The sequence below is a fragment of the Macaca mulatta genome, chromosome 3 (assembly GCF_049350105.2).
Source record: "Macaca mulatta isolate MMU2019108-1 chromosome 3, T2T-MMU8v2.0, whole genome shotgun sequence".
Classification (NCBI taxonomy): domain Eukaryota; kingdom Metazoa; phylum Chordata; class Mammalia; order Primates; family Cercopithecidae; genus Macaca; species Macaca mulatta.
Genome location: NC_133408.1, coordinates 173262149 through 173277471, shown reverse-complemented (window position 1 = coordinate 173277471; position 15323 = coordinate 173262149). Strand labels below are relative to the sequence as shown.

Here is a 15323-nt window from a genome sequence, read left to right as displayed (position 1 = left end):
ACTTAATAACTCATGGTACTAAGAAGCACTGTGAGAATACAAAATGTTTCAAATATCCTAAATAATAACTGGAAAAAATAACATGTAACCAAAGGTATTTTAAGATTTCACAAAGCTGAAGAATCTCTCTACACAGTAGAAATGCATGAAGTCCCCAACATCGTTAATTTGTACTTAACACAGGAACCTACACTGCTGACAGCAATGAATCAAACCGTAGGCTGGCAGTTAAAGACCTGGTTTGGCAAGGTGCAATGGCTCATGCCTCTAATCCCAGCACTTTGTGAGGCCAAGGTAGGAGGATCACTTGGGGCCAGGGGTGGAAGGCTGTAGTGAGCTATGACCATGCCACTGCCCAACAGAGCCTGGACAATAGAGAGAAACCTTGTCTCAAAAGAAGAAAAGCAGGGAGGGGAGTTGAGGGAGTTCTGCAGGACTGTATACTTTAGGGTGTATTATCATAGCTTTCCAGGTACCTGATTCCCCCTTACAGAAGCGCCTCAACTAGATGGGCCTAAGTAGAGGACCAGAGATGATGACTTACCAGAGAGGGCAATGAGGTGAGTGAAGGGCTATCCTAAGTATACTATATGGCGCTGAAACTGGTTCTTCCTCTATTCTTCTAAGTAGCATCATGGTTTATCTACACTGGTGCCCAAAAGATCTGGTGCTTATTTATCTCTGTCAATAACAAGTCAATTCACCTCTCCAGAACTAAGTTTTGTCATTGTGTAAAAATGGGGTTCCTTCCATCTCTAACAATATATATAAAGTTGTAAGTATCCTATATATTACAGATAAGTATTTTTTGTTATTAACTGGATAACTCCACAGTCAACATATTAACTATACTCAAGATCTAAGTGTTCATGTATTACCACTGCTATATATGACCACATCCTTTCATTTGTTTGTTTTAGAACTGGTATAATTTCATATTACCTACATATAGTAAGTGCTTTGCCATATGGTCGTATCCTGAAATATTATCTTACAATCTGGATAGTGCTTTCTGGTGAATGGAAGATGTCTAACTCAAAAATTCAAAAATAATAGACTCTTACCCCCAAGCAATCCTCATTTTCATAGTGGGAAACTAAGATTATTAAATTGAAAATTGTCTAGTAGTTTCAAATGAGAAGCTGGTCATAAGCCTTTTTAAATCACTATAGACCATATTCAGAGATCATTATTCTTGGATTATTAATCAGCAATCACAATCATGCTGTTTCAGTGGAATGACATTTAGGGACCCCAAAAGCTTCCCTGGAATGCCAACAGCTCTTCAATTCAATAATATATCTACATTAAAGTTTATCATTTCACTAAAGCGATTTTTGTTATGCTGGAAGGAATTCTTTTTATGTATTTTTTTGCTTGTACTTCCTTTATTCTGTTGTAACCTTTCAAATGCTAGAAATCTTTCATGTACACACAAGAAGACTATCAATTTTTTTAAAAAAATTTATATTGTTCAAAGTAAAACGATTATAGAAGCAACTTGGATATTTATTATTCTTGATTTATTCTTTTTTTTATATTGAATAAGCTTTTACAAGTTTTTTTTCCCTAAGCTTATTGATTTTTCAGTTCCAGTCATCTTTTCCAGTTCATGTTTTAGCCTGTTCAATTATTCACTGCTACAATTCAGATGTACTGTTTGCCTTGGTGCAAATTTGGAGGAATTTACAAAGCATTTCAGACAAGAATCTGAGTTATTTAAATAAGCTGTAACAATGCAGAAACAAAAGAAAACAGACTGGGGTGGTGTAGTAAAGAACCTCTAAGCACAAGTATGACCATCCAAATAATTGCTTCCTTTCTTTGATACCTATTGACACTTAAATTCCTTATTCACAAACACTACCACTCTTTCATTACAGTCATTGCATATTTTGTATACATCATTGTATATTTTCACCCAGTAACTCACTAACAAAGAAAATTCCCGTGCATACCTTCCCAGCAAATACTAATTTTTCATTAACCTTCTGCTATAGTTTCAACGTATCCCTTTTAAAATTCCAGTGCTGCCAATGTGATGGTAATTAAGAGCTGGTGCCTTTCAGAGGTGATCAGGCCATGACGGTCCTCCCTTATGAATGAGATTATGTTACTTAGAAAAATAGAATTCTTGTAGCTTTCAGCTCTCTTACTCTTCTGCTTTCCACCACATCAGGACCCTGAGTGTCCTCCTCACTGGAGGATGCAGCTCTCACCAGACAGCCAAACAGCCAAACTTGCCAGCACCTTGGTCTCAGACTTTCCAGCCTCTGGAACTGTGAGAAAACTAATTTTATTTTATTATTTTTTTTGCTTTGAGGCAAAGTCTCACTCTGTCACCTAGGCTGGTGTGCGGTGGCACAATCTTGGCTCACTGCAACCACTGACTCCTGGGTTCAAGTAATTCTCATGCCTGGCCTCAGCCTCCCAAGGACCTTGGACTACAGGCGTGTGCCACCATGCCTGGCTAAGTTTTTGTATATTTAGTAGAGATTCACCACGTTGGCTAGGATGGTCTCAGACTCCTGACTTCATGTGATCTACCTGTCTCAGCCTCCCAAAATGCTGGGATTATAGGCATGAGCCACTGGGCCTGGCCTAAATCTCTCTTTTTTACAAATTACTCAATCTGTGGTATTTTGCTAAATTGGCACAAAAAGGCGAAGACACCTTTCTTCATTTTTATTAGTAATTTCCACACTCACTGGCTCCCTTCTGTCTGGTGACTTTTGATCAGACAAGGGCTCCCTTTCAGATTAAGCCCCATCAAAGGGGCTTATCCCAACACAGTTCTGACTGAAACTTGTCTCTCCTCCTCTAAACCATTACATGATCGAGAGCTACACAAGTGATCATTTAATAATCACTTTTTAAAATACCATTCTTTAAATCTGTGTATAAGTTGTATCTTCTGCAAGATTCTAAGTTACTTAAAGGCAGAGTTTGAAATAATTTTAAATTTCACTGTCATGGAAGATAAGGCCACCCAGGTTGCTCAGCAGGAGTGAAGATGGGATACCAAAACTTAAATTACCATTGATAATCAGTTCCAAATTAAATCAATTTTCAAATATTAGGTAGCACAGTCTTACTTCTTTAAAATGCCTAATTAAAGCTGGCCCATGCTGGGTAATTTTACTTCTTATTAATAAGCATACATCACCCTAAGAACTGGCATCATGTTGATTTTAGATGCTTTTAAATCTTGTTCCAAACCTCTAGGTAGAGTGAGTCACTTCAATTTCTAGAATGTGAAAAAACATACATCAAAAAAAAAATACTGAGGAGTGGATAGGAGTCCTGGTTTCCCCATTTCCTACATGTGTGACCTTGGATATATAACTTCTATGTATTTCAGTTTCACGCATGACATGGTCTAGCCTTCTCAAAGTGTGCCTGCCACAAGAGCCATCTGCATCTGAGATTCTTGGGCCCACATCCCAGACCAGCTAAATCAAAATCTCTGAGGTTGGAGATCAGGAATCTGCACTTTTACCACGAATCACACGTGGTACACTGAGAGTTGAAAACCACGATGGTGAAAGACCAACATGTGCTGAAAGAAAAGCAATGAAACAAGACAGAAAACCTGTTAATCTCTACTACCAAATTTGCTTCGTACACACAGAAAAATTACTTCTTCAGGTTTCACTCTCCTACTATAAAATAATGTGACTAAACTGGATGATCACTAACTGGTGAGAGTGTAGGACCTCCAGTTCCCAATCTTCAGTCTAAAAACTCTCCCGACAACATTAAAAGTGTACAGAGGCTCTACATGCATGAGGTCATCAACATTCACAGTGCCATCTATTATAAATTATATATTGACACTGCTAACTTTTATATACCAAATTTGAACTTTCAAATATTTGCTATTAATCCACTGCAGCCTTTCCGGCCAGCTCACAATTCAATTTCAGCAGGACTGACATCTTGGTATAGAAACGGCTAGGTAACTATGTGATATTTTATTGTGTTCCACCATTATCTTATAAAATTTAGTGGTGAACAGAAAGACAAGTGTGTACACTCGTGATAAGCACAGACCTCATAAACATATTCCAAAGGTGACAGAGATGTAAAATATTAGGTAAAATATAGAATCTGTAAAATACAGAATCTCTAGCAGAAGCCACACATTCACTGGAAGCAGCCTGGAAACTTGGGCATTTGATTATGAAGGAAAAGAATAATATTCATCTTCATGAATGAAAGGCAAAATACTGTGTGAAAATTTGAAGAATAATTAAATATTCTGTATTTCTTTTGGCTCTCTGGAAACAAAATCCAACACTCCATCATTATGTCTTACACACACACACACACGTATATACATTTGAAATATAATCCACACATCCTTCCTCAATATTGTCTTCCTAATTCTTTACTCTCTTAATAACACTGAGTTAATGCATGTTTAATAATAAAGTTATATATCTATACTCAGTTTTTAAAAGACTTTCATATCTTTCTAGTTGAAAACAACTGCCTGCTTGTGCCTAACATGAGAACTATATTCACTTTCCTTAAGATTATGTCAACTTATACATTTTATCTTACTTTCAAAACTGAAGCTCTTCTCTTATTAGTCAAGTCCTTTGGGTATGTCTAACATATTTGTTGTCGCTTGCATTAAAGTCCTATAGAGTGACTGAAAATTCTTACTTGCTTTTATTGGCTGTACAAAGTATTATACATTTAATATTATTACCTCGCAGTTTATACGCTCACCTTTCAAGTTATCTGAGGCTTTTGTTGTTTATTATTAATCTGGCCTTTTAAAACATCTTTATTAATTATTCTTTTTTTTTCTCAAAGGGAGTTCCAAAATCACATAGTTGGGAAGTTAGTGTTCTTATATTACTACCCTCTCCAACATCTTGAAAACTCTCTCAAATTGGTTTTCTTAGTCCTATTTATTTGCTTACTTATTTATTTTTACCTTGCTAAAAAATATCAGTAGAAAGCTGCCAGTCTTATAAACATGAATCCTATCAGTTGGTCTATTCATACTGTACATCAACATTCTTATAATTCAGACTGTATCTGTTCTTCTAAATAAATCCTTTAGTTTCATAAAACTAAACTGTTTTAAGATATTTCTGACTTCAAAGATGAGTATGGTATAAATATTTCCTTATTCTGAGTCCTGTTCTTTCCTATACAAAGAAAGCATGAATCACTCCTGTCTATGCATTCCCAAACATCTCTACCATAACACTTCATATGATTTTTCATTCATTATTTGTTTTGGAAATCCTAGTCATCCAACTAAGTTTTAATATGCTCTATGAGGGACACCCACCAAATTTCCTGATACATAAATGATACTCAATGAAAACTGGTGGAAATCGTGAAGTCATAAATAAAACAAAGTCAAGGCAGAAGTCGAATGATTTCCTCATAACCTATACCTAGATAACTGCCAAACGAATTGAAAATTTAAATGAAAAACAAACTACAAAAGTTACTTTAAAAGTATGACAAAATTCCTTATTTATAACCTCAGCTGGTGGAAGTCTTTTATAACTGTGTCACAAATGTAGAATATGTCGAAGAAAAGTTTGTTATATTAAATAAAATAAAGATTAAACATTTCTGCATGGCAAAAATTATGCTAAGGAAAGCCAAGGTATAAATGGGAAAAAACTGGAATCTCATATCTCAAATTGCTACATTCCCAGATTAAAAAAAAAAAAAAAATCCTACGAATCAGTAAGGGGGAAAAAAGAGGCAACTGAAAATTATTCAAAATAATATGAGGATACAGGTCACAGAAAAGGAAATGTAAAAAGTTCTTAAATATATGAAAACATGTGCAATCTCACAAGAGAAATATAAATTCAAACTAAAACAAAACATTCTTACATATCAGAATGGGAATGAGTCAAGAGTGTGTTAACACAATATATTGATAATAATGTAAAGAATGAAGAACGTTACTTGGTAAAAGTGTAAAATAGTACAACCACTATGGTGGGCAGGATGGCAATGCTACGGCTTGAACATCTGCACCATAACTCATGTTGAAATTTAATTGCCATTGTAACTGGGTTGACACGTAGAACCTTGAAGAGGCAGAGTCCTCATGAATGAACTAGTATTCTTATCATAGGAATAAATTAGTTATCACAGGAGTGAGCTCAGAATAAAAGTATAAATTCAGGCCCATATTTCTGTCTCTTGTGTTCATTTCTGCCTTTTGCCCTTCTGTTATGGAATGCCCCTCACCAGATGCCAGTGCCATGCTCTGGGACTTTCCAGTCTCTAGAAGCATGAGCCAAATATACTTTTGTTCTTTATAAATTATCTAGTCTATGATATTCTGTTATAGCAGCAGAAAATGAACTAAGACGGGCAGCATCCATCAAAACTACAAATGCACAAACCCTGGAATATAAGGGTTTGACCCGCAAATGCCACTTCCAGGAATTTATCTTACAGACATATTAGCACATGCATGCAAGGATGGTTATACTGTAGCATTACTTGTGATAGTAAAGGATTAGAAACAACATGAATGCATATTAACAGAGGACTGGTTATATAAATTATGGTGTAACAATACAATGTTAATACTCTTGCCATAACAAAGAATGAAGAAATAAAACTCCATGATATACAAAATGAAAAAAAGTTGATGTTCAGAACAGTGTTCATACTGTTACCATCTGTGTAAAACAGGAAAAAAAGTACATATATAAATATATATATATATATTCGCTTATATATGCCAAAAAAATTCTAGAATGACATATAAGGAACTAATGATATAACTTAACCCATGGGAAAGATAACAGGGTATCTATTGGACAGGAGTTTTAAGGAGATGTTTAACATATACACTTTTATACTTTTAAATTCTGAAGCATGGGAATGTATTGCCTATTTAAATTTACTTTTGTTGTTGTTGTTGTTGTTGTTTTTGAGATGGAGTGTTGGTCTGTCGCCCAGGCTGGAGTGCAATGGCACAATCTTGGCTCACTGCAACCTCCGCCTCCTGGGTTCACGCCATTCTCCTGCCTCAGCCTCCTGAGTAGCTGGGACTATAGGCGCTCACCACTACGCCCGGCTAATTTTTTTTTTTTTGTATTCTTTAGTAGAGATGGGGTTTCACTGTGTTAGCCAGGATGGTCTCGATCTCCTGACCTCATGATCCGCCCGCCTCGGCCTCCCAAAGTGCTGGGATTACAGGCATGAGCCACCGTGCCCGGCCTAAATTTACTTTTAAGAATAATAAAGGTGGTTTTCTTAAGCCAGCATAGTATATCAAAAGGTTAAAAAAGAGAAGAAAAACCAAGTGACTGTTCTTATATCAGACATTTAAAACATTTCCATTTTTCTTGACATTCTGTATGATTGTGTATATGTGTCCAGGTTCATTGTTTGAGGTATTGTGAACCTTTAGTCTAATGTTATATCCACGGGAACATAATCTTCTGATACAACAACTTCATCTACACCTAACCATAGTATCCTTTAAACACAGTTTATTGAAAGCATTTACCAGTGTTAGTCATTTTTTGTTTTTTTTCCACAAATATTTATTATCTATTATACAAAAGGTACTGTTTTAGACATTAAGGAAAAAACAAACAACAAAGCAAGAATAGTCTCTTCTATTGTAGTGGATAGTAGACCAACTAACCAAGTTCTAATATGTACCTTCCTGTCTACGCATGAATCCGTGATGTTTCTTAGTCAAAAAAAAAACCAACCAGACTCAGAGGATTTGTTAACAATGTCTTAAAAACTTACCTACTAAATTGAGGATTTGAGTTTTATTAATTCTAATCCTACTCTAGTCTGCACTTAAGTGCTCACTGTATGCTAAACCATGTTCTTTTTTTCTTTTTTGAGAGGGAGTCTAGCTCTGTTGCCCAGGCTGGAGTGCAGTGGCGCAATCTCGGTTCACTGCAAGCTCTGCCTCCTGGGTTCAAGCGATTCTCCTGCCTCAGCCTCCCAAGTAGCTGGGATTACAAGCGCCCGCCACCACGTCCAGGTAATTTTTTGTATTTTTAGTAGAGACAGGGTTTTAACATGTTGGTCAGGCTGGTCTCAACTCCTGACCTCATGATACGCCCACCTCAGCCTTCGAAAGTGCTGGAATTACAAGTGTAAGCCACTGCGTCCAGCAAGCTACACCATGTTCTATGTGTACCCTTGCACATCATGCTCACAACAATCCTATGAGATAGGTACTATGATTATTTCCACTACACAAATGAGAAATAGCTCTAAAGCCCATGAAATAATCTCTCTACACTGCCTCCTGTATGACTCTAATTACTGGCTTCTGACTTAAAGGGATTATAAAGTACAGATGAGTTTAAGGTTTCATCCTGGGCTCTATCATTCCCAACTCCAAAAATAATTCCTGGCATTAAAAAGCTATAAATTTGAAGTTCATGAAAGTATAGATCAATTAAAATGAGCCCAAAAAGATGGAACCTATATTTTCATTTAGGCCAATGCACTTAGTTACATACCTTTACAAATGATCTCAAACTCATGTTCCTTATTTTAAAGACTTAACCACAAATATATAACCCCCACTAAAGTGCAACTATTTTGACACTAACATTATTGCCTTGTATCTTGCATACATTTTGAACTCCCAGGGAATGTGATGCCTTCTGCTGCAGTTATTTGTAAATGATCGTCAACATACTCCTCAGATCCATCCAGCTGCGGGTATCGAGAAGTTCTCAAAGCGTTGTCCTGAACCACCAGTAGGATCACCTGGGAAGGAACACATTCGACATGCCAATTCAAACTGCCCCACCCCAGACTCAGTTTTCCAGATTTAGTCAAAACAAAACCGAAAACAAAAACAAAAACCCAGAAGATTCAAATTTGAGATAAACAATGAATTTAGCACAGTTAAATTAAAATTTCAGATAAACAGTGAATTATTTTAGTATAAGTATGTTCCAAATATTTCATGGGACATATTTAAAAGACTGGTTACCATATATCTGAAATTCAAACTTAATTAGGCATCTTGTATTTTATCTGGCAACTCTACCCTAAGGCTACTGAATCAAGAAAACTCGGAAGGCCATTTCCAATAATCTGTATTTTAATGAGTACTCAAGGCGATCTCCAAACAACTCTGGGGCCTAAGGTAAAAACCCATTCCTTTGAGTAGGTAGTATCTGTAATTGCCAACATATTTACTGAACACTCACTATGTCAAGGCAGTATTTTACGTGTTATTTATGGATTTTCTTTTTAATCATCATCAACAACCCCATGAGGTGACTATAATTATTGACTACTGTCATTTCACCGATGAGAAAACTAAGAGTAGAGGAGGTTAAGCTCAGGATTTAGCATGCTTCGGAGAGCAAACTAAGTCTATGGTCTTCCCTACCAAGCCTGCCAGGCATTTCCAATCCTTGGGAATTAGTTTCTCCCTTGGCTCCTAATTAGGTTACAGTTCCCCTGAACCTCAATCCATTTTGCCATGGTTCTGAAAATGGAAGAAGTATTTACGAAGGCCACTAATTGGGATTCTAATTCTAACTAAAACCAAACATCCCAACACCACTATTCATCAAATTCGATTTCTATCACAATTCCACTCTCACCATGTTAGACCCCGAGGTCGTCTATACTTGGCTGGGTTAGGTTTGAGTTCCTGGAATCCCTGGAACACTGTGATTCAGACTACTGGCCCTGGCCTTAGCAACCTTAGTTCACAGGCCTCAAGGTTCAGTTCCAGGACAATTTGCAGCAAACTCTAAGGTTAGAAAATATTTCCACTCATTAAGAGTAGAATTAAGATGTCTCCTTTTTGTCTCTCACATTACATTTCAAAAGCTCATACATTACAAATCTTAAAAAATATTAAGTGAACAGTGAAAAATCTGGTCTGCCTTGTACTGGTCATCAAAATTCAGCATTTGACTGGGCCTTACCTTCAAAATTGATCACTAAAAGAGGTTAGTTGGGTTTAAGGTATGGTGTAGTTGGTTTGGTAAAGGTATTTCATAAAGACTAAAACATCTTATATTCTATCTTTTAATTTCCAATTTAAAATAAGTGGAGAAGGAGAACAAAAAAAAAAAAAGGAGCTTGAATTTGACCTGTGATATGGTTTGGATCTGTGTCCCCGTCCAAATCTCAGGTAGAATTTTACTCCCCAATATTAGAGGTGGAGCCTGGTAGGAGGTGACTGGATCATAGGGGTAGATTTCTCCTGTGCTGCTGTTCTCATGACAGTGACTGAGTTCTCATGAGATGTGGTTGTTTAAAAGTGTGTGGCACCTTCCCCTTCTCTCTCTTGTTCCTACCATGGCCATGTAAGATAGGCCTGCTTCCCTTTCGCCTTCTGCCATGATTGTAGGTTTCCTGAGGACTTCCAGAAACAGAAGCTGCTATGCTTCCCATACAGCCTGCAGAACCGTGAGCCAATTAAATCTCTTTTTCTTTATAAATCACACAGTCTCAGGTATTACTTTATAACAGTGCGAGAATGGACTAATACAACCTACTACTGAGTAGGTAAAATAAAAGAATTTCTATGAAGTAAGTGATCTTTCCATAAAACTCAATTTGAATCATATTCATATGTCAACAAGAATAAAACATTCTCAGCACCTTCATTTATCTTTAAAGACTTCCATTCTGCAGAATTATGCCCAAAAGAGTAACTCAGCAGGAAAATTCAAATGGACAAAGTGACCAGTGTCAAAAGTCAGTGGTCTCAATGTGTAATATAATTCCTGGCAATTCTGTAGAAACAAATTTCTATCTTTACACAATTTGTAATTCACGTAAAAGTATAAGCAAGTATATTTGAATTGTTACATTTTAAAGCCCTATTTTGAAAGGTCTTCATTTAATCTAAGACATATCTCAATTTTCCCTACTAACTTATGCTGCCTAGTTTTACCAAATCCACTTCAATGAAAACAGAAAAGACAATGTATCAGACACCTCCTACTCAAGCTACACATAACTAGGCTACAGCTGGTGTAGATTAAATTCAACTCTTAACAGGTGCTTAGAGGAAAAGGCTTTAACAGATAAGCATCCTTGTCTTTAGGATCTTAAAAATAACTAAGTCATCTTACTTTTTTGACACAAGCAAATGCATGTGACCCAGGCAACAGTAGGGAAGAGGAAATAAAGTGACATGTAAGATGGAGGAGAAACGAGCAAAACTAGAAACCTCACAGCCAACAGCAGCTGCAGGGCAATTAAACTCAATGCTTTACAGATGTTCTTGAGCAAAAGCTCATTTGCCCAATTTTGACTGACTTTTTTAACACATACATTTCTTGAGACATTCTTTAAAATTCCATTTTTTGGGGGGATACTTTAATAATTAAAAAAACCTAACTTTCCTTCTTTCCAACACTTCAGTCTCTTTCAATTTCATATGCCATTAAAATGGCCATTAAAAAATGACCACTAATGCCAGAGTGTGACAACCCACTAGTACAAATCAAACAAATGAAATATAAAACAGTTTACAACAGAACACTCAGCCTCCCAAATGCTGACCACAAATAGTGCTCCTGGGCCTGAAATACCCATTTTAAATAAAAAATGTCACTGAAATGCCCAAAATGATTTCATCCTCCTTTCAAGACTTCATGCATCACCAGTCATCCCAGCAGACCAGTGCATTCCTAATGAGTCTTTCTATTATTAAAATTAATTAGGAAAGTATTCAGTTTGGCCACAGGAGGGCTAGCAATACCAAAATGTGATGACTCAGGGACTAAAAATTAAAAGCTCTTATTAAGAGGCATGAGGATTACTAAAGACACATTAAGATCCTTTTACTTTAGATTTTATAAGTAACAAGGTCCCAGTGTGATACACGAACCCAATAACGTATTCCTTGTATCGTTAGAAACTACAATGACTCAATGCCCTCAATCTTTCTTTCAATTTGTTGCCTTAGAACAAAACAAGAATATTTCAGCTGTGCTTATCTGAAACTAATTGCAATTTTCCAGCTCTTCACACACTTGTGAAAACAGCTCTAGTTAAAATAAAGCTAATATTTTTCCTAGGTAAGAAAGAACTGTATTTGTCAGGAGAATGGCATAACTGCTGAAGCAATGAGACCTAATAAAAATGACAAGTCTGGAAGTGTCAGGTGAATGGGATTGAGAGAACCACATTAACCAGAAGCACAAGGCGGCAAGGTCAGGCAAGCCGGAAAACCGAGCATTGCAGAAACCAGGAACCAGAGCAACACCACGAGAACCTAATCCAGAGGTCAGGCTAGGGACCTGTAAGAATGCTCATACTGCCTTCATATCATAGGAGCAGAAACCAACCCTTGGGCTTGGACAGTCTAGAGCAGCACACAGTGGACTAAAAGCAAATGCACCCTTCACAGAAGTTCAACTATTTCTTCATGGTAAAAGCGAATATATAAGCAGAAATGCAACAAGTTCTTCACTTAACATCGTCTGTAAGTTCTTAGAAACTTCAACGTTAAACAAAATGATGTACCACAAAACCAATTTCCCCACTGGCTAACTGACGTAAACAAGAGTTGAGTTGTTATGGCATATTTCTGGTTGCGAAAACATCACCAAACCTCTAAATGAAGACAAAAACACTAATATTAAATACTGAAATAAATGTGAGCTATGCATACATTTGAGATAAATGACAACAAGTAAGATATTTACCCGCTTAATCCAGTTCAGGCGGCGGGTAGCAGGAGCCTATCTCAGCAGTTCAGGGTGCAAAGCGGGCACTAGCCCTGAACAGGACACCATTCCATCTCGGGGCACGCGCACCCACATTCAGACTGGGATAATTTAGACATGACAATTCAAAGAACATGCACAGCTTTGGCATGTGGGAGGAAACTGGAGTATCCGGAGAAAACCCACAGACATGGGGAGAATGTGCTAACTTCACACAGACAGTGGGGCCCTCCAAGAATCAATTCCTTTTTCTTATCAACGTTACAGCAAAGCGATGTTATTCAAGAACCTGCTGTGGAATCAGCATTCCAGCTCAGTGAGGAATGCCCAAGGCAATTCAGTCTTAGGCAATCAAGAAATGGCATTTTAAAATGATGGAAAACACACTATAAATGATTTTTTGGGTTTTGAGGACCCTTTTCTGCACTGTATAAGTGCCAGGCAAACAGTGGTAATGGCTTCCTAGAAATCACTGAGGGAAATAAATGAATAAATTAAGAAGCTTAGAGAAACACTGATTTAAGAAGATGTGGAAGAACTTATTTATCCACTGTCTAAAAAATTGGCTTGTACAATTTAAGATCAAGAGTAATTTTGGCCTTATTTGCAAAGGCAGATGGTGTTGACTGGCTACCCAAAGGCCATTCCAATCCCACTTCCCACAATAGAGATTAAAAAGCCATGTGCTTGCTTCTCAACCTTACCTGCATGGAGAAGAGTTCATGTGACCAGGCAGAAACAGAGGTACCCTAAGACAGCTTTCGTTTTACTGACAACAAGGGAACAAACTAACATCAAACATTCTGTCACCCTCTTGCCTCAAACATAATAACTGTGCTGGTAGCAGTCATCTTGTGGCTACCAGAGAAAGGCCAAAAGAACTGTACAGAATCGTCTTTGACTTTACTGAGTCACTAAACCAGTATCTTCAAACCTCTTTGATTATGAATAATAAAATCATACTCTTAGCAGGTTTCTTTTTACTTAAATGGGAAAGCATTCCTGATACAAATGCCAATTTATTGTATCCTAAACATTTAACCTCTGTGGAAGATACAGCACCATGATATGCCTAAATGTATATACAGTTATCCCTAAATGGCAAGATTATAAGAAAACTTTTTCTTCTTTTACTCATCTTTGCTTTCTAAATTATCATTATTCAATGAAGTCTTATTTGCTTAAGCAGAGATTAGTAATGGGCATTCATTTGACAGTAATATAGCCACACCCACCCACTTTACCGTAAAAGAAAGATTTTTTTTAAATGGAAAAGCATACCATGATTCTGGGAAAAAAAACCTTGGCCCAGCACAGTGGCTCACTCCTGTAATCCCATCACTCTGGGAGGCAAGGCGGGAGAATCTCTTGAGGTGAGGAGTTCCAGACCAGTAGAGACAATAAGATGAAACCCCATCTCTACTAAAACTATAAAAATTAGCTAGGCATGGTGGCACACACCTGTAACCCCAGCTACTCAAGTGGCTGAAGCATGAGAATCACTTGAACCCAGGGGGTGGAGGTTGCAGTGAGCCGAGGTTGCGCCACTGCACTCCAGCCTGGGCAACAGACAGAGACTCTGTCTAAAAACAAAAACAAAAAAATCTCAAAATAAGAAGGCAAATTTCCACTCAGAAAGCTATAAATTCAATATATTCCCATCAAAAAACATGGGATATGTACTGGAACTTGACATACTGATTCTAAATTTCATTGGGAAGAATAAATACCAGCCAATAATATTCTGAAAAGTTAAAAAAAATGAGAAAGTACTTGTCCTACAGTTTTATAAGCCAAACAAAACTACAGTAATTGACACAGCACTGAACTGAAAGAGGCATGGATAAACAGATATAACTTCTAGAGAGTCCAGAACGAGACCTATGTACCTAAGCTGCCTAATTTTTCTAAGGAAGAATTAGCCTTTCATCCCCATGGTTATGGTCAGGGCTGGCTATGTTTTTAATGACTTCATTTCCAGAACACAGTGAAGGGCCGCTGACCCAAATCTGAGATTTTTCGACTGGTAACCAAAAAAGTAGTTTCTGAGTAGATGAAACACTCAGGAAGCACTCAGAAAAAGTGTACAGTGAGAAAGAAGAATGAAGCCAATATATGAAAAAGAGAAGAAATGAGAAATGAAGACAAAGGAAAAAAGAAAGAGAATGAAACCTGACGGGATTTGAGTTCCTGTACATAGCTGTTGCCAAGGCACAGCCACCCGCTCTGTGGTCACGAGGAAAAGCCTGCTCTCCTTAAAAATTACCCAACTTTGTTTATGCTCATTAAGCTGAGTCCTTTACACCCGAAATCAAGAAATTCTAATTACGCATTTGGAAATGGGAAACACAGTGTATTTCAAATCACTGGGAATGGGCAGAACTGACCAACAAAAGATTCTGAGACCCTTTTTTTTTTAACATCAGGAAAAATTAAATCAATATCTTACAAAGAAATAAATTCTATATGGATTAAAGGCCTGGATGTAACACAGAAAAATTAAACAATCAAGTCTAGAAAAAAAAAGAGTGTGTGTTTTCAATATTAGTGTAGAGAAAGCTTAACTAAAGAAAATTTAAAAACCAAGAAGCTATAAAGAAAAAAGAATTCATGACACAAACATTATACATTTGC

The 15323-nt window shown here is 37.0% G+C and overlaps 1 protein-coding gene across 8 annotated transcripts in view; it reads right to left on the bottom strand.

The window, feature by feature from the left end:
- The window catches only part of EXOC4 (exocyst complex component 4), an 815224-nt gene that overhangs the window by 489143 nt on the left and 310758 nt on the right, over positions 1-15323 (bottom strand). The window contains exon 10 of one of the 8 annotated variants that reach the window (XM_077997362.1): positions 7526-8748. The exons of the other annotated variants lie outside the window; for them this stretch is intronic. Within the exon in view, the coding sequence (XP_077853488.1) occupies positions 8681-8748 (68 nt within the window). The 3' untranslated portion in view covers positions 7526-8680. Of the gene's footprint in view, positions 1-7525; positions 8749-15323 lie in introns of those variants that run through there. 8 annotated transcript variants of the gene reach the window in all.